The sequence below is a fragment of the Candidozyma haemuli genome, assembly GCF_002926055.2.
Source record: "Candidozyma haemuli strain B11899 chromosome Unknown D_2014730914, whole genome shotgun sequence".
In the NCBI taxonomy this organism is placed as follows: domain Eukaryota; kingdom Fungi; phylum Ascomycota; class Pichiomycetes; order Serinales; family Metschnikowiaceae; genus Candidozyma; species Candidozyma haemuli.
Genome location: NW_020289911.1, coordinates 1,614,531 through 1,635,507, shown reverse-complemented (window position 1 = coordinate 1,635,507; position 20,977 = coordinate 1,614,531). Strand labels below are relative to the sequence as shown.

The 20,977-nt window shown below is 45.6% G+C and overlaps 9 protein-coding genes and 1 non-coding gene across 10 annotated transcripts; 7 read left to right on the top strand and 3 right to left on the bottom strand. All coding sequences in view use genetic code 12, as the record gives it.

Annotated features, from left to right (window-relative positions):
- Positions 1-272: 272 nt before the first annotated feature.
- On the top strand, positions 273-2,555 carry CXQ85_003134 (origin recognition complex subunit 2; the record flags this gene model as incomplete). Its single annotated transcript, XM_025486789.1, has 1 exon — positions 273-2,555. The coding sequence occupies one exon, from the start codon at positions 273-275 to the stop codon at positions 2,553-2,555; it is 2,283 nt and encodes a 760-aa protein (XP_025344339.1).
- Positions 2,556-2,913: 358 nt separating this feature from the next.
- Positions 2,914-5,735, top strand: AKL1 (serine/threonine protein kinase; the record flags this gene model as incomplete). The annotated part of the gene is made up of 2 exons (XM_025486788.1): positions 2,914-5,208; positions 5,244-5,735. 2 exons carry the CDS (start codon positions 2,914-2,916, stop codon positions 5,733-5,735), a joined length of 2,787 nt encoding a protein of 928 aa, XP_025344338.1.
- Positions 5,736-5,910: 175 nt separating this feature from the next.
- On the top strand, positions 5,911-8,662 carry CXQ85_003132 (tetratricopeptide repeat-containing protein; the record flags this gene model as incomplete). Its single annotated transcript, XM_025486787.1, has 2 exons — positions 5,911-8,621; positions 8,650-8,662. The coding sequence occupies 2 exons, from the start codon at positions 5,911-5,913 to the stop codon at positions 8,660-8,662; spliced, it is 2,724 nt and encodes a 907-aa protein (XP_025344337.1).
- A 32-nt stretch (positions 8,663-8,694) lies between these two features.
- CXQ85_003131 (uncharacterized protein) lies at positions 8,695-9,573 on the bottom strand (the record flags this gene model as incomplete). Its single annotated transcript, XM_025486786.1, has 1 exon — positions 8,695-9,573. One exon carries the CDS (start codon positions 9,571-9,573, stop codon positions 8,695-8,697), a length of 879 nt encoding a protein of 292 aa, XP_025344336.1.
- A 142-nt stretch (positions 9,574-9,715) lies between these two features.
- Positions 9,716-11,407, bottom strand: CXQ85_003130 (uncharacterized protein; the record flags this gene model as incomplete). The annotated part of the gene is made up of 1 exon (XM_025486785.1): positions 9,716-11,407. One exon carries the CDS (start codon positions 11,405-11,407, stop codon positions 9,716-9,718), a length of 1,692 nt encoding a protein of 563 aa, XP_025344335.1.
- A 1,353-nt stretch (positions 11,408-12,760) lies between these two features.
- CXQ85_003129 (histidine phosphatase family protein) lies at positions 12,761-14,146 on the top strand (the record flags this gene model as incomplete). Its single annotated transcript, XM_025486784.1, has 1 exon — positions 12,761-14,146. The coding sequence occupies one exon, from the start codon at positions 12,761-12,763 to the stop codon at positions 14,144-14,146; it is 1,386 nt and encodes a 461-aa protein (XP_025344334.1).
- An 803-nt stretch (positions 14,147-14,949) lies between these two features.
- Positions 14,950-16,335, top strand: CXQ85_003128 (histidine phosphatase family protein; the record flags this gene model as incomplete). The annotated part of the gene is made up of 1 exon (XM_025486783.1): positions 14,950-16,335. The coding sequence occupies one exon, from the start codon at positions 14,950-14,952 to the stop codon at positions 16,333-16,335; it is 1,386 nt and encodes a 461-aa protein (XP_025344333.1).
- Positions 16,336-16,623: 288 nt separating this feature from the next.
- Positions 16,624-16,695, top strand: CXQ85_003127. The gene has a single exon. It is a non-coding gene; the product is annotated as a tRNA-Met (tRNA).
- A 286-nt stretch (positions 16,696-16,981) lies between these two features.
- On the bottom strand, positions 16,982-18,400 carry CXQ85_003126 (uncharacterized protein; the record flags this gene model as incomplete). Its single annotated transcript, XM_025486782.1, has 1 exon — positions 16,982-18,400. One exon carries the CDS (start codon positions 18,398-18,400, stop codon positions 16,982-16,984), a length of 1,419 nt encoding a protein of 472 aa, XP_025344332.1.
- An 899-nt stretch (positions 18,401-19,299) lies between these two features.
- Positions 19,300-20,574, top strand: CXQ85_003125 (uncharacterized protein; the record flags this gene model as incomplete). Its single annotated transcript, XM_025486781.1, has 1 exon — positions 19,300-20,574. The coding sequence occupies one exon, from the start codon at positions 19,300-19,302 to the stop codon at positions 20,572-20,574; it is 1,275 nt and encodes a 424-aa protein (XP_025344331.1).
- Positions 20,575-20,977: the final 403 nt, after the last annotated feature.

The window sequence follows — 20,977 nt, the reverse complement described above, 5'->3', positions numbered from 1 at the left end:
CGCAGCGATGAGAAGACGATGAAGTCACGTGGAACGGCACGTGAACGATTTTGATATACAATTTATCTCCACAACAACGATTATAATCAGGTAACTGAATAAGTAAATCGATAGATTTTATACCATTGATTCAGGACACTGATTCACATTGCTAGGGTAAATCTTCTAATTGGCACATTTTTCCAAAATAACAATCGCGCACGTGACTCCATACATTATTTATCAATAGGTATACTGTTTTTGGACTACTAGATCCATCCACAATCTATAACATGGCCGAAGTTCCTGATCTAAGGCATCCGTCCAATCTGCATGAAGATGCCGAATCTACCGGAAATGGTACAAACGGCAATATAGAAGTCAAGCCTGAAGACATTACAGATGGACCAGAGTCTCCAGCCAAAACACCAACGCGTCCAATTGGACTAAAATCCCCAGCTAAACGGTCACTGGAAGACCTTGATAATTCTGCTCGAAAAAGAGCCCATTCAACATATTCAAGATTAATGGAAGATGAAAATAATGAGGAAGATGGAGTGCTCCGACAACAAGAGCTTAAACTAGCCCAGCAAATCATTGAAGACTCGAAAGAACTGGCACCTCCAACTCCAAAAAGAAAAAGAGGTAGGCCAAGAAAAGAAGACCAGGTGAAGAAGCCCCAACCTGCAGTGGAATTGACTCCTCGAAGGCGAGAAAGAAGAGCTGTTGTGCAAAAGAGAGAGGAAGAGAAAGAGGCAGAGAAACTAAGGCTCCAAGAAGTGAAACAGAGGAGGACAAGAAAAAGATCAGCTGCTAAGGAAGAAAGTGATCTGCTGGAAGAGAGTGATGACAGTGAAGACGACTTCACCGAGTCCGAAGAGGAGACTCCAAAACGAACTAGGAAGGTGACAACCCCAAGGAAGCCCAAAGCGTCTCCGCGGGCGGAGCTGCCCACGCCAGTCAAGGCCAAGAAGGAACCTAAACCTAAGAAGGAGCCAAAACCTAAGAAGGAACCAAAACCCAAGAAAGAGCCCATTCAAAGGCGAACGAAGAAGGGAAGGCCTAGTAAGCAGGAAAAGGTAACTGGTACAGTGCACAGTATCTTCCACATGGACGATCTCGAGTTCTTCCAGGACCGTCCAGAAACTCCAAGCACGACATCATCACCTTCAAAGCCTAAACTGTCAATTTCACTTAATTTCGATAACACAGGCGACAGTACATTCTCTTACATTCCCCTGATCAGTGGACTTCAAAAACGACCAAAGAGCAAACCTGAAAGTGCACCTATTCAACAATTTGAGCCACTTCCAGTTCCAGAAGTTGACGAAGAGGGAAACATCAAGGACAAGAATTACGTGAAGAAGTATTTCCCAGACTCTCAAATACTGTCGAACTTTTCTGGAAGACTCACCGACGAAAGAGCCTACTTCTTGGAAGGAAGTGAAGGCTACTTCGAACAGCATAATCTTCGATTCAGGCCATCCTCGAGTGCATTGAGCTCCAATGCACCTGAACTCAATTACGACGAGTTTTTGCCTATGGTTAAGCTAGGCAGTCTCATTCACCACAATGAAAGGAAAGCACTCAACACCCTCCATCGCAAGTTATACCACCAATGGTGCTTTGAATTGAGCCAAGGTTACAACCTCAATTTTTATGGTATTGGTTCAAAGGTTAATCTTATACTTGACTTTGTTAATAATTATTTGCTTGACTGGTACGAGCAAACGCTTCTAGGCGACGACGAGTTTCCCGTGGTAATGGTTGTCAACGGGTATAATCCTGCAACCAAACTTAAGCTGGTTATTCATGACATTGCCTCGGCTATTGTCACGCCAGAGATCAGAAAAGAAAAAGGTATCAAGATGCCGAAACATATCGGTGAGGCGTTCCCGTTTTTGGTCAGTTACATGAAGAGGCATGTGGTTTACCACGCAGAGCATGGGCTCGTCAAACCTAAACTTATACTTGTTGTACATAATATTGACGGTGATGCATTCAGGGATGAAAGGTCGCAGAATATCCTTTCCCAGCTTGCATCACTTCCTGACGTGTGGCTCCTCACCTCCGTGGATAACGTGAATGCCAGTCTTTTATGGGATCTTTACCGCTTCAAGAACTTCAATTTCCTTTGGCACGATGCCACCACCTACGATCCTTACGGAGTGGAGCTTTCTTTCAAAGACGTTCTCAGTATGGGCCGGTCCAAGAGGTTTGTGGGAAGCAAGGGCGCTAAATACGTTTTGACGTCGCTTAGCTCGAACGCACAAGAGCTTTATAGAGTGTTGCTGCAGATGCAATTGAAAGTCTTGGAAGACGCCACGGCGTCAAAATCTGGCAGAACAGGTCTTCGAGGTTCTATCAAGCTTGGCGTGGGGTTCAAAGATCTTTATCAACAGTGCTTAAAGGAGTACGTCACGTCCAACGAAATGAACTTCAGAAGCATCCTCGGCGAATATGTCGAACACAAGATGTGTTCGCTTACTAAAAACGTTTCAGGCAAGGAGGTGGTTTTTATTCCCTATGCCTATGACGAAATAGCGCTTATCTTAAAAGAGCACTACAAGAAATAGAAAATGGTTGCAAAATGGCTGCGAAAAAAAAAAAACCAGGCGCAGCTTGCCCAGACAGCACTCCCCAAACAATTGCCAAACATTCTCTGACACGTTTCCCTTCCCTCTCCAGTTAAACTTTCTTTTGCCACATCCCTCCCTTTCTCCATTCGTTCCTGTCCCACGCCTTTTTCTGATTTACCCAACATGGTCTATTATTGACCCTGGTCGTGCGCCAGCCGGATTCACAGCCCAAGTGCGATACATCATACAGCGTATTGCCTACTTGACCTTATCTAATTTAATTAGGCAGCCCCGGCCACCCTCCAATTGCTTAAAGATCCCTACCCCCAAAACACCGTCGTCGCTACTGCCTGCTATGTCCAACATCGCCGAAGGCACGTCGCTCACTGTCGGGAGCCATAAGGTCAATGTGGTTCGCTTCTTGTCGGAAGGCGGGTTTTCCAAGATCTATGAGGTCACCATGGATCCGCCCCATGACGATACTGAAGTTGGATGTTTGAAGCAGGTTATTGTTCCGGATAAGAGCGGGCTCAATGCATTGAGGAAAGAAGTGGACGTTATGAAGACGTTGCATCTGGCGAAACACATTGTTCGTTATTACGACTCCAACGCCGAGAGATTGGCGGATGGACAGTACCAGGTGCTTGTGTTGATGGAATTGTGTCCCAATAAGTCTTTGCTAGAGTACATGAACGCTAGGATCCGTACCAAGTTGACCGAAAAGGAGATTCTTAAGATCATGGTGGATATCACCTTGGGTCTCTATGAAATGCATAAGATCAAGCTTATCCATAGAGACGTGAAGATCGAGAATGTCTTGATTGACGCTAAACACGTGTTCAAGCTCTGTGACTTTGGCTCTGTGTCCGTACCCATTAGACCTCCTAAAGATCAACGTGAGTTCCAGCTATTGAGCCACGACATCTTATACCAGACAACCCCACAATACCGATCTCCGGAAATGGTCGATTTATACAGAGCCCAGCCGATTGACGAGAAATCAGATATTTGGGCCTTGGGCTGTTTCCTTTACAAGCTTTGCTACTACACCACGCCGTTTGAGGCTAACGGTGACATTGCCATTCTCCATGCATCCTTCCAGTTCTTGCCCCAGCCGGAGTTCTCGGGTGACTTAAAGAACCTTATCATCATCATGCTTCAAGAAAACCCGCTCTATAGACCAAACGTGGTGCAGATCTTGATGCTCCTTTGTCAAATGACAGGAAAGAAAATCGAGGACTACGATGTTGAAGACTTTTACCACGCTGGCGCTTACAACTTCCAGGCCTTGCACGAGATGCAACAGCATAAACAAGAAGAGCTTCGTAAACAGCAGCAGCTTTACTACGAGCAACAGAAACAGCAACAGGAGTACGAAATGCGCAAGATCAAAGCCCAGGCGGCTGCTCAGAAAGATGTGCCCAAGAGGTCAACATCTCTGCGGTCTCAATCACAGCAAGCTTCAGTTGAAAACATGCTGCCTAGCGTACTGAATGTTCCTAGCCCCAGCATCAAGGCGCATGGTTCTTCTGCGTCTCTAGCATCTCCACAGCAACTAGCTACCGCTCCTGTGGCACCTGTCCCTCGTGAGACCGATTACTCCTCAGCCCAAAGCAGCCCCCACTTTGCATCACAGATTCCCAAGTCGGGATCTGTTCCTCCTCAGGTTGCTCAAAATCTAACGTCTCCGTTGGCTGTTGCCTCTTCGCCTGCTACACAAAAGAGTAAGTTGCACCAGGTGACACTGGTGAAGGATGATTCGCAGGCTAACCTCGCCCAATTGAACCACAAGTACGATTCATCGAACAATCCATTCCCTATCCTGAAAGAAACGCCTTATCCTGTTGACCAGAAGCCTATTGAGGATGTGACGGATGGCTCCACTGCCGATTCTGATATCGATTTGGAGGAAATCTCCAAGCTAGCGAATGCCGAGGAGCGCTATCCGTCTCTAGACGCATTGAATGATGAGGCAGATAAGGCCTCTGCGTCTGCATCGGTCCATAGGAAGTCGCTGGAGTTTAGCGTGAATACTTTGCTGGGCCAAAGCGCTTCAGCTAGCCGTAAGGCTCTGCAGGATCCTGAATTGAAGAGGCCATCAGAATTTGAGTCCACTAAAGCATGGGAGAAGCCACAATCTCATATCGATAAAGATGCTGAGAAGTTGGTGGACGACATTTTTGCCACGAAGACCGGCCCAAGTGAAACAGCAGGTACATCTGTTCCATCTACATCATCTAAGGAACCATCACTCTACGCTTCCCAACAGCTGGTACCTCAAGGCAGCCCCGACTACTTCTACCAACAACAGGCACCAGCTCTGGTGACAAGCGAACTCAATTCGAATACCAGTCATGCTCGTGTCGATGCCAAATCAGCAGAGGTGTCTAAACAAGCACAGGTGGCTCCCATGCCGGTGCCAGTTCCAGAAGTCCAAGAGCCTAAGAAGATGGACGGGTTATCAAACGGCTTGAAGAGACCTTCTCCATCACATGGCTCAGTCTCCATGGATGCTTCGGCACAACTTTCCCAGAAACCAGACTTCTCCACATCCTACAGTTTGGGAACTGTCCCCGTCAAGGAGGGAAGGAAAGATGCAAACCCATGGGGTGGTTCCCTTGCGCAGGGCCGCAGTCCAAGACCCATCCCTGTTAATAATGCTTCGGACGATTGAATATGGGCAAGTTATCTTTGAACGAACCAGTGGCTCCGTCACCACAACAGCAACATGCCAACCTAGCTCCTGCTGCTCCACATGCCGCTAGTGGTTCACAACCCGTGGGCAGCAGAGGTCCTTCCATCGAACTCGATCGTAATCTTATTGAACTCGAAGTGGGACTTTCGTCAGGCGAAAGCTCAGAAGCAACACCACCGCCGCTTCCACCACATCCAGCACGCAAGCAGCGCGAGGAAGTCTCTCTAGTTGATTTAGACGGCAAAGAAGAAGCGAAAAAGCCTCCAATCAAAAAGTCCCTCTCGCAAGCTCCATCTCAGCCATTTGAAATGAGAGAAGAGGTTATTGATTTCGCTTCAGACGATGAAAACCAACAGCTGGAGATGAGCCGGTTGTCGATCAGAAACTCGCTCCGCAAGTCCAGAAAACTGAGTGACTACCACAGAAGAAGCGACAGCACTAATAGCGAACTGAAGCGCCGCTCATTCTTTGGCGGTGACTAAAGAAACATCCCCTCCTGAGATTTTTGAAGATATTACTAGAAGATAATAGACAAATGCATACCCCAAGTCACCATCGGTATGCAGTGCTCTGACATTGAATCTATGGTAGTTTTTCGCACAGATGAGCATCGCGAGATTAGTAGACCAACCTTCCAAGTAATCAATCTACACAGCAATGGACGAGTTAGGGGTTCTCCTTTCCGAGCTTCTTTTGCTCGTTCCAGAAGAGAAGCTTCACAAATCAGAAACTCCAGAGTTGGCCTCTGTGTCACGTGCAATCCAAGAGATTGTAGGTGGAAGATCAGCTTCTTGGGTCCATGAACAGTTTGGACAGATCATCCAGCTTCCCGAGGTAAAAGACGTTCTTTCGAGTTTTGGATCTGAGAGCCTTAAGGAGGCTACATTTAAGTTTGTCGATGCCATCTCAGCTAGCCAAAATGAGTCCAATCTGGTTCTCCACCTCCAGCTATTAGCCATTGGTACTCTCCAAACGTTCATCCAGGCAAACTACACTGGTCCAGAAATTGGATTCAATGCTCGTGATGTGTTGTTGCCTCAGCTTGACGAGACCTTGGTTCAGACGGAAGCCGTGAAGTTACTCAGTATTGAAGGTAAGCTGGCTTATGACCTAATGAGTGAGCCCTTCTTGCTTGTACTTGCATTGGTGATCTTTGAGAAACTCATGGGTCTTTCGGAGGCTTCATTGATTGGTAAGAACCCAAATGTGACTTTGGAGACTATTTCTGAGGCTACGGGTGCGGCAGTGAAGGAATTGGGTACTTCTCCTACAGTGTCTTCCTTGGCCTGGTGGAGAGCTCGTGCTTTGCAAGTACAGCTTTCTGTGCTTTCTGAGCCTGCTGATTCTTTGGCTTCTGTTACGTCTATTTTGTTGCAGCAGCCAATCGTGAACTGGCTTGTGCCTAGTGGACAGACAGACTTAGAATTGCAGAAGTTCGTGCAATTGATTTATCTCTTGGAGAGCGCTAGAAACGGTATTCATGCTCAGACTGAACATTTGGCTGAGCCTATATTGAGAAAAGCTGCTCAGGTTTCCCAGTTGCAGTTTGCCTTGACTGGTGCCAAAGCCAAAAGAACAAAATTCCAAACTTTCCACACTGCGCTGTTGATTCTTCTAGCAAAGTCCGCCGAGTCCCAAGTATTTGGTGATCTGGGTAACGAAGCACCTGAGCTGTTTGAACTCAACTCTGACTTGCTTCTTGAAAAGCCCGAGTATGAGTCTCTTGCAGATGTGGACATGAAAGATGAGCAAGCCGCCAAGAAGATCAAGATTGATTTTGATGCTCCTACCGAGGAATCTGCCGATCAAGAACGTCTCTTCCCTATGGCTTTGGCTTCCAAGATTCCAGAACAGCTTAAGGAACTTGACCCTAATAACCAGCCTCCATTGAACGACCTAGATATCGTTCAGCTTTTGCTTCGTCTTACTACCGTTAGACAAACCTCCCCACTGGGTAATATCTTGGTCGATGAAGAGCTTGCCGCTGTGGTGAACAGAATTGTATACTCTTCTTCAACTAACAGCAACTGGCTCGTATTTGGCAGAGCTCTCTGGGAAAGGTCTGTTCTTGAGACCGGAAAGGCTCGTACCGTGGAAAGAGGTATCTTGCAAATGACTTCTTTAGTCGAGGAAATTGGTATTAAGATTAAATCAAGAGTCTTGCCTCAGTCGGAGACTCAAGCACAAAGTTCGGTTGCTTCCAGACTCAGATTCATTCATCAGTTGCCATTGATGGCACAATGGTCGCTTGACGCCAAGCTCGCAGAGAAGTACATGTCTTTGGGAGTTTTGAAGCTGGCCATTGCAATCTACGAACGTCTTGGAATGGTCGTGGAAGCAGCTCTCTGTTATGCTGCTGTGGAAGAGGAGAATGTCGCCGAGAAGATGTTACAAGACCGTGTAGCTTCTAACCCTGATGATGCCAGAGCTATCAGTATCCTTGGTGACCTCAAGCAGGATCCAAGCTACTGGGAGAAGGCTTGGGAAATCGGAAGGTACCCTAAGGCCAAAGCTTCCCTTTCTCGTCATTGTTATGCCCAGAAGGATTACGCTGCTGCTATTGAGCATATGCGCCAGTGTCTCTCTGTGAGCCCACTTTCATACGAAAACTGGTTCTTCTACGGATGCATGGGTCTCGAAACCCAACTGTTCGAATTGGCAGCAGAAGCCTTCACTAGGTGTGTTGCTTTGGACGATACTAACTCACATGCTTGGTCCAACTTGGCCAGTGCTCTTTTGAGGCTTGACAAGACAAAGCAGGCTTTCAGCGCATTAAAGAAAGCTTTACAGCAAGGTGATGGTGCATCCAGATCATGGAGAATTTACGAAAACTACTTGACGGTCGCTGCTAAATTGGGTGAATGGAATGATGTTCTTCATGCTACTAAGGAGCTTATCAAGATGAGAAAGGAGTCTGGTGGTGAAACTGTCGTTGACTTGCCTGTTATTGAAACGCTTGTGCAAATACTCATCGAGGAACCATACCCTAACGAAGATGATCCAAGCGTTAGATTGACACACTTCCAAAAATCATGCATAGATCTCGTCTGCAACGTTTTGCCCAGCGTGATCAACCACTCCGCTAGATGTTGGAGAATCGTCAGCAGAGTTGAGCTCTGGAGAAATAAACCTTGGGCTGCATTGGAATGTCACGAAAAGGCTTTCAGAGCTACATCTCAGCGCCCAGAACTTGAAACAGATGAGAAGGTCTGGAGCGAGGCAATCGAAGCCTGCTCTGACTTGGTCTCAGCTTATGAATCTCTTGGAGAAATGCCAGGAAAGCATGGGGCCGGAGATGTGGTTTGCAAAGACTGGAAGTACAAGGCTAGAACCGCCGTTAGATCACTCATGTCTAAGGGTAAGAGCATGTGGGATGGTTCTGAGGGCTGGGAACAGCTTATTACTATGAGAGACGACCTTAAAAACTAATTTCGATTATACCTATCTATCCACGTCGTTGATGATAGAGAAGGAGTCGAACATGAGCGATTCGACCCGATCTTTGGACGAGAGAGCCAGGTCTGGGATGTCGCCAGGGAACGGACTCTCCTTGGTTGGCAACACCACCGATAGACTTGCCTGGAACTCCTCGATGCTCGGGACAATGAAATTGAACCCCAAAGCCTTCATCAACCTAGTACAGCCAAGCACAAGGCCATGCAAGGATTTCCTGCTCAACTCTGAGATCTCGAGCTTCACAAGCCAAGTCACCATATAGAACACCAACCAGCAAGCCTGTTGCTGCTTGAATAACCATTCATATCCGTACGCCAACATTACCACGTAGTCCCAGTAGCACACATACGACAAGGCTGTCGTTTCCAAGTACCTAAGGAACGGCATCGATGTCTTGGTAAAGGCGCTTGTAGGCAACACATCAAGAATAAGGAAAGACATCAAGTTCATGGTGGCATACGTAGCGAAAGGAAGTAACTTGGTAAGCGACGGTTCCGTGTTGGCCACCAACAACGCCGAAGCAAGTAAAACCGTGTTCTCTCCATGTAACAAGTCAGAAATGGGTGCTCTCAACTTCAGGCTGCTTCCTCTATCATCTCTGAGGATGTATCTGAAGTGACGATGTACAGCCATGGCATACGTGACATTGCAGCCAATAACAGCGGCCCCATAAGCTGAAGGAATCACTGAAGAGGTAAGAAAACCCAAGAGACAGGTAGCGTGGGAGAGAAGCCAGAGGTACATCAAGGTGTTCTTCTGATTTGCAGCCATTTGAAAGAGAGCCATGACTCTCGCCCAAGAGAGGTAAAGGACTCTACCAATAAGAGCATACTCGGGGGCGTTAAAGAAGGATTCGGCAATCATTTTAAAAGTAATGATTTTCAATTTTGCCATGCCTGGGATAAAAGAGGTGTGGTAGGTGGTGGTGAGAGTATACCCTCCGAATGCGCCTATTTATATGTGGAACCCAAGAACCACTATCATCACTAATTTCCTTATATTGAGCCTATTTATCGAGCTGAATCCGTGCAGCTTCCTCGTACCCCTTCATGAACAAAAGAAGAAGCTCCCCAAAATATACCGTGGTCCTTTCCAACTCCTCTACGTACTCTTGGAAGGAGCACAAGATATCCTCTTCATTCATCATGTTCTGCAACGTACAAGTTTCGTCGTAGTCGTTCTTACGAAGAAGAAACTTGGCATCTTCTTCATCTTTAAGTTCGAGAGGTTTCTTGTGTGCTCGGTAGAAAGCTCTGAAAATAGCTCCGAGCTGTTGTTGGATCACCAACGAGTAGCTGTGTCTATCAACAAACTCTTCAACTGCAGTTCCTTTCTTCAACTGCTTAACTCTGTTTTGAAGTTCAAGACGTTTCTTGACAAGGTTCTTCAACTGCTCGGCGTCCAACATGTATGGAGTGTCGTCGTCAACATGGCACTCGAGGATATTGATAAGCGCATTGGTGAGTCTTGTAGCAGTTTCGATTTCCACCCTCAACTCGTGGAACTGGGCATTGATATTGAAAAATTCCCTTGCAACTGGTTCGTTGACTGTAGGACCAGCATTCTGGTAAACGTCACAGAGACGGTTGATCATGGTGTTGATCTCGATATCGTAGTCCTCCTCGTCCATGTACTTCATCTCGAAGTCAACGTTCTCAAGGAGGTCTGAGATATCATCCTCAAGCTCTGCCATTGAAAGTGGAGCAATGATAGATGAGTTAGAAATAGGCTTCCTCTTTTTCTGCTTCTTTGCCTTCTTACGTCTCAAACATGGAAGAGAGATGAAGGAACTGTTTCCAGGACAAGCACCCACGCTCTTGGGAGCCTCTTCCTTGTCGAAATCAACAGAATGAACGTAGACGACCTCTTCTGCATCCTTTTGGTTCTTTTCCTCATTGAAGCGTGCCACAGGCGGCAGCCTTCTAAAGGTTTGGGGCGACTTGAGGTTGATTGCAAGAAGATTCAACCTGTTCAAGTCGTAAAACATTGACAAGCTGTTTTCCCTCTGAAAGTCCTTAATCACTTTAATAAATTCAGGAACTACTTCAACTTCCTCTTCCTTCTTTTTCTTCTCTTCTTCCTTCTTTTCCTCTTCCTCTTCCTCTTCAGAGCTGCTGCTACTGTCGCTATCTTCTTCACTGACTTCCAAAATTGGCTCAAGACATGGCTTGTATCCCTCTTTAGTCCCAAAGAAATCATCTCCAAATAGCTCATTATCGTCCAGCGAGAGGCTATGAGAGAAATGGGACTGTTCGTTTTGTGGTCTAGGCTCGGGCCTATGAGAAGATACTCTGGTCAAGCAGTTGTCGTCGTCTGACTCGTTATCTGGGCTCTCGCATAACCCAGGAAAGTTCTCTTTTATGGGTACGCTTTCCTCTTTATTAGCGTCCTTTTCGGCGACCAATGTTTCATTGGTTTTGGCCTTTTGGGCCTTTTGGGCCTTCGTCATGGCTTGATAGACAGCCATACGAAAGTAGTAGTCTTTGGCGGTGGCCTTCTTGAGCGTAGTATTCTTTGGAACTTCCACAGGCTTTGAAGACTTTTGAGGTGCCAACGAATACGTCTCTTCCTCTGAATCAATGCTACTTGTTGAGTCCTTTTCGCTGGTAAAGTCCCAGGTGGGTTCGAGAATGACAGTCTCAAGAGGAGTAGCTTTTGGTGGTTCAACAGTGATGAACCAAGAGAAGGCCTTAGACATGGCCAGTGTAAAATACCCAAGCAGCGACTTTTCTTCGGTATAATTAATCTTTTGCTGTTCTGGAAAAAGTATCAGCTTTGGTCTGTTGAATATGTTGGGCTCGTTTCGACAGAAGTGACGATACTTCCTTGGGAGCACCGAGTCAAGTAATTCCCCGACACTAGGGTTAAACAGTGGTGGTGGCGGAGTGTTTAAAATATTCATTTTATTAGATGATAACAGAATTGAAAATATATCGTAGTTTGGAGAAGTAATGGTGAATAAAATCCGTGGCTCTACCCCAGGTACAAATAGACAAACCGTGATGCTACGCCTACGTCCGCCCAACAACTCCAGAAACCGAAAGAATAGCATCAGAGAAGACAATCGAAGGCATTTGAATCAAATAAATCTCTCGAATTACCTAAATGGAAAGTCTGTGGAAGTTTTTCCCCACGGTATATTTTGCAACTACAGTAAGTCCAATGTCGGCACTTGTTACGAACAGCGTTTCACGATAATTGCCTATAAATTGCCGTTACCCACTAGTTTTCTAAAAAACTAACCCTCAACTACTACTATATTCACCGCTACAATGTTCAGCTTTACTACGATTATCGCTGCCGTGCTTGTCATCCTTTTCGCCATTAGAAATATCAAGTAACTGGTTGATAGCAGCGAGGAATAACTTGCAACTACAAGGCCAAACTTCGCCCATACCCAGAGGCCACCCTCTTCACGAACATACTCGAGGATGAAGACCACTCAGTCTCTACACCTCCAACCCATCCATAGAACTAAGTACTCAATGCACAAAATGAAATAACATACTCTCATGTAAAGCCCTCGTAGAAACCCGCCCGTTAACGGCTCCTTTTCGGAAAATTACTCTCCAAACCGTCCAGGGCCAATCACCTAAGCCTTCTATTAGCTCACAAGAGACATGTGGGCTTCAAGCGGTACCTTGCAGCCAATAATGACGACTGATCGGTGCATGTCGGCAAAATGGAAAGTGACAAACGAGTAAACAATGGGGTCAAGAAACATGAAGAAAAAGAAGAATTGTAGTTTACTTTGAAAGAAGAATACGCTCATGGTAGTGGGACCTCGGCTTCTCAATAAGCTACATAGTATCAACAAAAACGCACTTTGCCAAAACTCTATTTCTCACAAGAAAACCACGTTTCTTTCAAACTAACCATGCCAAGAAGTGCCCTTGCGTAATCACTTCCGCTTATTTCAGCCTAATATCTACTGTGTAGGCATGGCATCGTCAATTAACCACACAATTACATTCCTTCCAACACGTGTGGTCGATCCATGACTATATAAGATGAGCCAGAGTCCTCCAATGGATGGCTAAGTAGCTCAGAAATGGTTGCCATCTCCCAGATTATCAACAATGGTTTGATTCTTGCGTCGCCTCTGGTCTACAAGAGCCTTGCAACTCCTAACCAGGCTGCCACTGAACAGTACAACTTGGTGAAGTACTTGGGTGGTGCTGGTCCATACATCCAGCATCCAGGCTTTGGTGTTTCCACGGATGTGCCTGAGCAGTGTACTGTTGAGCAGGTTCACTTGTTCTCTAGACACGGTGAAAGGTACCCATCTAAGAAGAAGGGTGGGAAGTTTGAAAAGTTGTTGAAGAAGCTTACCAACCTGTCTGAACCACTCGTTGGTGAATTGGCTTTCATTAACGATTACGAGTTCTTTGTTGAAGATACCGATAACTACGACAAGAGCACTACTCCAGCTAACTCAGAGAGCCCTTATGCTGGTACTACCTCTGCTTTGAGTCATGGTGTTGCTTTCAGAAGCAGGTATAATGAACTCTTTGAGAACGCCCTGGAGCCATTGACTGTGTTCACGTCTAACTCGGGTAGATGTCACGAGACTGCTAGGTACTTCACCAGAGGTCTTTTGGGTGACGACTATGGCGAAGACACTGCTAACTTCGCTGTCATTGCTGAAGAGAAAGAAAACGGTGCCAATTCCTTGACTCCAAAAATTGGCTGCAAGGACTACGACAAGAAATTGCACAATGATTACATTGACGAGTATGACGATAGCTACTTGAAGGCTGCTGCTGAGAGAATCACCAAAGGTAACGATGTCTCGTTGTCTAAGAAGGAAACCGCTCTTTTGTTTGACTGGTGTGCTTACGAGCTTAATGTCAAGGGTTACTCGCCCTTCTGTAACTTGTTCACCAATGATGAATATGTGAAGTACTCTTACGGTGATGACTTGGACCGTTATTATAGCAGTGGACCTGGTAACAACGGTTCAGTAGTCGTTGGGGCTCCATACTGGAAAGCTACCTTGGCTTACTTGAAAGAAGAGAACCCTTCGCAGAAAGCTGTCTTGAGTTTCTCTCACAGTTCTGATCTCGAGCCTGTTCATGCTGCTCTTGGTCTCGTTGCTCCTGAAGAGCCATTACCAGCTGACCGTATTCAGTTCCCAAAGCAGTACGTTTACACTGAGATCATCCCCATGAGTGCCAGATTGTACACCGAAAAGTTGAAGTGTGGTGACGAGAGTTACGTCAGATTCTTGGTCAACGATGCTGTTGTTCCGCTCAAGAACTGTCAAGATGGTCCTGGCTTTTCTTGCAAGCTTTCTGACTTTGAGAGCTATATCAACTCGAGAATTGGAGACATTGACTACAACCAGCAGTGTGGTGTTGAGGGTGTCCCTAGTGAGGTAACCTACTTGTGGGACTACAAGACGACTGACTACTCTGCCCCAGACATCGACTCGTAAGTGTTGGGTCAAGAACTACCTTTTTACTTCTTCATGAACCGTTTCTTTCGTTTATAAGCAGGTCCTTTTGCTTAAAGACCTGCTGATTTAGACCGTCTTTTAGACAAAAGTATAAGCTGCTGAGCAGCATTACCTTGAAATATATGAATAATTGAAACACTTCCGTAAGGCTTCCACAGCTTATTGACAGACAATTGACTTTTTTTCATCGAGAATATGACTTAGTGGGCTTCTTGAGAACACCAAAATGTGCCTTACGAAAACATGTTTTCAGGGGACTAGTCACAAAACCACCCAACCACTCATCATTCACCGCTTATACTTTCTTCATTAATTAACCTAATTAGTCTACTAACCCTACATTACACTAATATTGACATGTGGGCCGTTGGAAGAGCCAATTAGGGCCCATTCGCTAGTGCACCTCGGTAAATCAGGTAAATAAACAATAGCATGAGGAAGGTGAACCAAGAAGTCCAGGAACGCCCAGCAAAAATTCCCCATATCTTTTGATGTATGAACGGCCAGTTTGACACATTCATACATGCTGTCAACGCACATACCAACAGAAAATTAATTTTGCAGCCATTTCTTCACCATATGGCTTATTCTACAAATATGTAGGGAACCAACCCCGGATAATCTCCACTGTTTGGGTGAGCCTCTGCAGCATGTTTTTCCGACAACCACATGGGTACTTTTTATTACGCACCATATCTACACGTGCTCTTCCGATAAACATGGAAAACGTATATAACATGGTTATTTTCTTCCTGGAAGTTTATTAAATTCAGTAATCGAAAATGGTTGCAATCTCTCATATCATTAACAACGGGTTGCTTCTCACGTCCCAGCTGGTCTTCCAGGACGTGGCGACGCCTCACCAAGCTGCTACTGAACAGTATAACTTGGTCAAGTACTTGGCAGGCGCTGGGCCTTATATTCAACATCCAGGCTTTGGAATCTCTAAGGATGTGCCTGAACAGTGTACTGTTGAGCAGGTGCATTTGTTGTCGAGACACGGTGAGAGATACCCTTCTAAGGGTAAGGGTAAGCAGTTTGAGGAGCTCTATGCTAAGTTCAAGGGCTATGATAAGCCATTTGTGGGTGAGTTGGCTTTCCTTAACGACTACGAGTACTTCGTTAGCGACAAGGAGTACTACGAAAAGGAAACCTCTCCTAAGAACTCGCAGGGTCTTTATGCTGGTACTTCTGATGCGTTCAACCATGGAACGACCTTCAGATCTAGATACAGCGAGCTCTTCGAACAAAGCCTGGAACCTTTGACTTTGTTCACTTCTAATTCTGGTAGATGTCATGTCACTGCCAGATACTTCGCTAGAGGTCTCTTTGGCGATGAGTACAGTGATGACACTGCTGATTTCGCTGTTATCGCTGAGGAGGACAAATTTGGTGCCAACTCTTTGACCCCAGTGGTTTCTTGTCAGAACTTCCACTACAGTGCCCTGAAAGACTTTGTCGGTGCTTACAACACTGACTTCTTGAGCGCCACTTCTGCTAGAATCACCGAAGGAAACGACTTCAACTTGACCGAGAAGGAGACTTCCCGTTTGGTCGAATGGTGTGCCTATGAGATCAATGTCAGAGGCTACTCACCATTCTGCAACTTGTTCACCAACGACGAGTTTGTCAAGCTTTCCTACGGTCTGGACTTGTCCTACTATTACGGTAACGGTCCAGGTAACAACCTCACTGGCACTATTGGTGCTCCATACTTGCAGGCCACTTTGGACTACTTGAAGGAAGACAACCCTCCACAGAAGTTCGTCTTGGCCTTCACTCACGACACCAACATTGAGCATTTCCATGCTGCTCTTGGTCTCTTGGCTCCAGAGGACCCATTGCCAAATGACCACATCCCATTCCCAGTTCCTTATGCTCACACTCAGATTGTTCCTATGGGCGCTAGATTGTATACTGAAAAGTATAAGTGTGGAGGTGAGAGCTATGTGAGATTCTTGGTCAATGATGCTGTGGTTCCACTCCAGCACTGCCAGGATGGTCCAGGTTTCTCCTGTAAGCTTTCTGACTACGAGGCGTATGTTCAGTCTAGATTGGAAGGCAAGGACTACGCTTCTCAATGTGGAGCTGAGAATGTCCCAGAGAAGGTGACTTTCTTGTGGGACTACAAGACTCAGAACTATTCTGCCCCAGACATTGACTCGTAAGGGGACGCTTTTTTTAATTTCTTTCGTTTTAATTCTTTCGCTTTTGAGATTTTTTGATTAACCATAAACAGCCCAAGCTTTTCACTAGAATGGCTGCAAAATGATGAGAAAGCAATTATGTGCTTAAATAGACAATTTACAGCTCCGAATTTTATGTTGTAACGCTGTAAGGACTTTCATGGTGGTAAAATAGAGGTTTTTCTCTCCAAAATTGACTTTTTCGGACTCACCTGCATATAGAACACGTGAAGTACTTATACTACCAGAGTTCAATTTTGCTTACTGTCAAGCGCAGTGGCGCAGTGGAAGCGCGCAGGGCTCATAACCCTGATGTCCCAGGATCGAAACCTGGCTGCGCTAGATTTTCTTTTTTGCCATTTTAAACCTTTATCTCTTGAAGCAGAGCTGAAGGAGAAACCCTTTGGTTTAAATACTCGCTCTTTCTTTTTCTGGGACTTTTCATTTTTATTTAGTATTTGTTTATGAACATTTTCTCATTTTCCCTCAGAATCTGGGGTACTTCTCCAACTTTTACCATACTTCGCGTCTTCCTAACAAAACCACCAACTCCCAAACCCACCTCTACAAATCCAATTTTCTTTATTATCTTATTTTTATATACTATCTATCAACGCCGGAGCGTAAACTATAGTAACGACTTGAGCTCTTCGGCGTCTTTCTTCAAAGAGCGCACAAGTCTGGATGTCTTAGATGCTGCCTCCACGGTAGCGAACAAGAGGTCCGTCAGGAACACGTCATCAACATCAGGAGCAACCTTTCTGAGGACCTTAAGAGCACTTCTATAGGCACTCTGCCCACAATCGCCAAAGAAGGCGCCCTCGCTGTCCACAACATTCTCGGTAAGGTCAAAGTGACGAGCAGTCACCATCTTGCTGATTCTCAAACATTCCTTAACATCAGCAAGCATGCTGGCCTGGCGACAACCACGGAACCCACTGGAGAGCTCAAACTTGTAGTTGCTGAGATCAGTTCTGGCATCGTCAAGCTTCTTCAAGCAGGCATCAAGCCTAGTTGAAATGGTGGAACGGTTCTCACCGCCCATGTAGTCCTCATTGATGCAATCGAGCTCCATGAACAGCGCCCGAGCTTCGGCATGAATAGAAGAGATACGAGTAGTCAAGTCCATCATCTTTTGTCCCCCAACAAAGAAGTTCGACTTGACCTTCTCGACCATCTCCTTACCGAGAACCCTGTAGAGGATTTTGAGTCTGTGCACCAACTCATCCGCCGACAAGGTTGTGTCAGTCTCGATAGCATCGAAGGTCTTAAGGGCCACTTTCTCAAAGAAAGGGAAGTTGACAGTGTGCCATTCTGGCTTCGCAGGTTCACTAAACACAGTGGACTGCTTGAGCACCCCGCCATGGGATGTAGAAGCTTCTTTAGAGAATGGCTCCACGGTGTTAGCCGGGAAGATTGTCAAGTACTCAGACACCACAGGAGTGCCCTGAATGCTGACCTTGGGTTTCGAGTGGCCAGCAGACTCGTTGTTGTCAAGAGTGTGTAAGTATCTTGCAACACGATGGTTAGGGCGAGCAAAGAAGTGCTTGGCGGTAGCCAAAAGCTCGCTGTCCAGCATATCAACGCCCTTAATGCGCTGGATTTGCTGTCCATCATAGTTAGTAAAGTCGATTTCCTGGCCGACTTCGTCAGCCTTGTCGTGAACCGAGGCAATGAGACTCTCGTGGTCCTCAATTTGCATCACCTCGGGAACGAAGTTAGGGAAATCTCCCATGAATACTCTCGCAAAGAAGAGAACATTCTTGGAAATGTCATGAAGTGCGTCAAGAACTACAGGCATGCTAGTGTCCAACAGATAAGCTGGTTTACGAGCCGGCTTGGGTGGAACGAAGGCCTCGTTCTTGACAAGAGGTGTGATGGTTGCAGCCGCTGCAGAGTTAACAACGGCATAGGTAGGCTTCGCTTTTGGTAAGATGGTAAACGGAGCTGAAGGTTTAATGTAGAAGCCTTTAGAGGCTGCGCTGGTAGCGTGAACGGCGCTAGGAGTGCTAGTCGAAGACAGGGCTTTTTTGAAGAATGAAAGCATGACTGGCAGTTATTTGGGAAGAAGAAAGGTTAAGGAAAAAAACGATATTCAGGCGAAGTGGGTCAGCTTTTATGTTGCGAGAAGTGGATTCTGTCTTGCTTGTACTTTCTGTTTTCGCAGCCATTCTCAAGGTAAGTATAATATTCGGATGAATGACGCTGGACTAAGGCAGGGCAAGTCCAATTAGGGTATACGTGGAGATTTCGGAGCTTCTAGAAGGATAATTCGCCTTTGTTAAAACTCTTCACGGTAGGTTTAATTTCAGTTAGCTAATTATTGTGAGTTGCTTTGATAATTTGGGAACTTTAGTGATGCTGACGTAAGTGATTATGTAATCAGATGAATTCTTCCTTCCTAACGGGAACGTTGTAGAACGTTGATGAATGCTATGGAAGATTGAAGTGGATAATATGTTCTACGGTGTCATTCACTGCTCTGAATGACGGTTAAAACTTTCCTTTTACTCCTTTTGGGGCCTCGTAAGGCATTCATACTCACTTGTGGTCTTACAACACGCCGTATACTAGACAATGACAAGTGGCCATAGAGAGAGGAGCATCAAAGGGGTATTCAAGTGAATGATTACAGCAAACCAATTCCCATATTAGATATTAAATGAGGGTGGACTGGATTGATGGGTTTGCAGCCATCAACAGAATTACCTACACACCAAGTTTAGCAAACACACCTTCGAAGCAGGCCCAAAGCCTAAATATAAACCTATATAGCTAAATCTAGGCTAGAATTTCATAAACTCTATCTCTCATGTTTCCAGAATAGGCTTCTAAAATGACTAATAGTGATGGAAGTCACGTGATTTCATCACCTTTAACTAGGCTGATTCGCCTTCCACCTCTGATAGACCCTTATCTTCAAATCTTCATATTCTACGTATCATAATGGAAGGTCTGTCTCTGACAGCAGAGCCGAAGCCTAAAAAGGCACCCAGAAGGCGCCAAAGGAAGTCCAACAAGGAAAGCGAAGAGAAGCAAGGTAGAAGAGGCAAGCAGGCAAAATCATCTAACCCAGAGACACCTGAACAAGACTTTAGATACTTGGAGATCGTGAAACTCACGAAAAGATATATTCCAATTACGATAAATGGTCTTGCTGTGGACAAGATTGTTCTGGTTCAAACAGAGAACCAGGAGAATGTGCCCAAGAAGGCTAAGGCAGAGATCGTGAACAGCCATGTTCTTCGTCTAATAAAGAGAGATGCCCTGCAGCCTTTATACTTGAGTTTTATGATTCCACCTGCCGATCCTGATTTCCCATTTGAGCTTGATACGCTTAAATTCAATTTGACAGTGCCTCCAAACTATCCCAAGGATACGAAGGAGCTTCCGTCCATCATTGTCCTTAACAGCGATATCCCTCGAGGTTTCAGTGTCAACATTGAAAGAGGTTTTAAGGAGATTGCTACCGTTGCTAGGCTGAAAAAGAATACTGGTTCTGACATCAAGCTAGTCGATGGAAGAGGTCTTTTATCGCAAGTCCAAACGCTCAATAAGTACCTAGAAGACTTCTTGAAGCAAGAGAAGAGACAGACTATGAAGTTTGTAAGCTTCAAACCTACAGAAGTTACTTCATCAAACCAGATATCCAAGGAGACCACTCCTGTTGTGGTTCCTCCCACTCCTCCTCCAGAACCTCCAGCACCACATGTAAGCAGCGAGACTGCTCTGCTCAGGAATCAATACATTGATGAAATGTGCACCAAGCTAGTTCGTCATGTTAAGTTGTTCCACAAGTCAGCCAAGGAAATTCGTTACAAGATCATTGTGCCAGTTGCTGGTAAGAAGGTGCCCTGGCTTTGGAACTTTCAAAACAGCACAGCGGATATCTTCCTTTCTATACCCATTGAGTACCCAGATGTCAGTCCTAGCTTGTACTTCCCCACCAATTTCAGTACGAACTTGCTCGTGGCGAAGAAAGTGGGACTCGACAAGACAGACAAATCGTTGGTGGAAATCACCCAAGAAGCCAAGGGGTTCGAAAAGAACTTCAAGGTTAATGCCGAAGCATGGATCAAGGAGAACGAAAACAAATCTCTAGTTGATATTGCCAATTTTGTGAGCAACAACTTGGAAACTTTCGGTCTTCCTCCTTCAGAATACGCCCGCATCGTCGAGTTGATGTCGGCGGTCAAGGACGAATCAAAGATCAGCTCTTAAATTGACTGCATTGATAGCCCGAACTCAGGTTGAGTCTGTAAGATGTGATTCTACGGCTAAACCAGTCTTTGGGGCTATCTCATTATCTTCAATTCGCATACATAGCATACATACTAATGGTATTGGCATAATAGGGGAAACTGGTGACATGTAGATGGCTGGCTTGATCTTTTCAGGACGATGACTTGATAGAAAGGTCTGTAGTTGTAATATTGTTTACTATTAGCTAACATTACCCTAAGAGCCATAGAACGGATTCATAGGGTTCTTCGTGACTTCGGAGCCTCACTATGGGAGCTTCTCTACGACTTTCCTTGTTTGTACATATTCACCGTCTTACAGTATCCTGCTTAAACATAACTGAACGTTGTATTTTCTCATCCCTTTAGATGTCAAACATCGC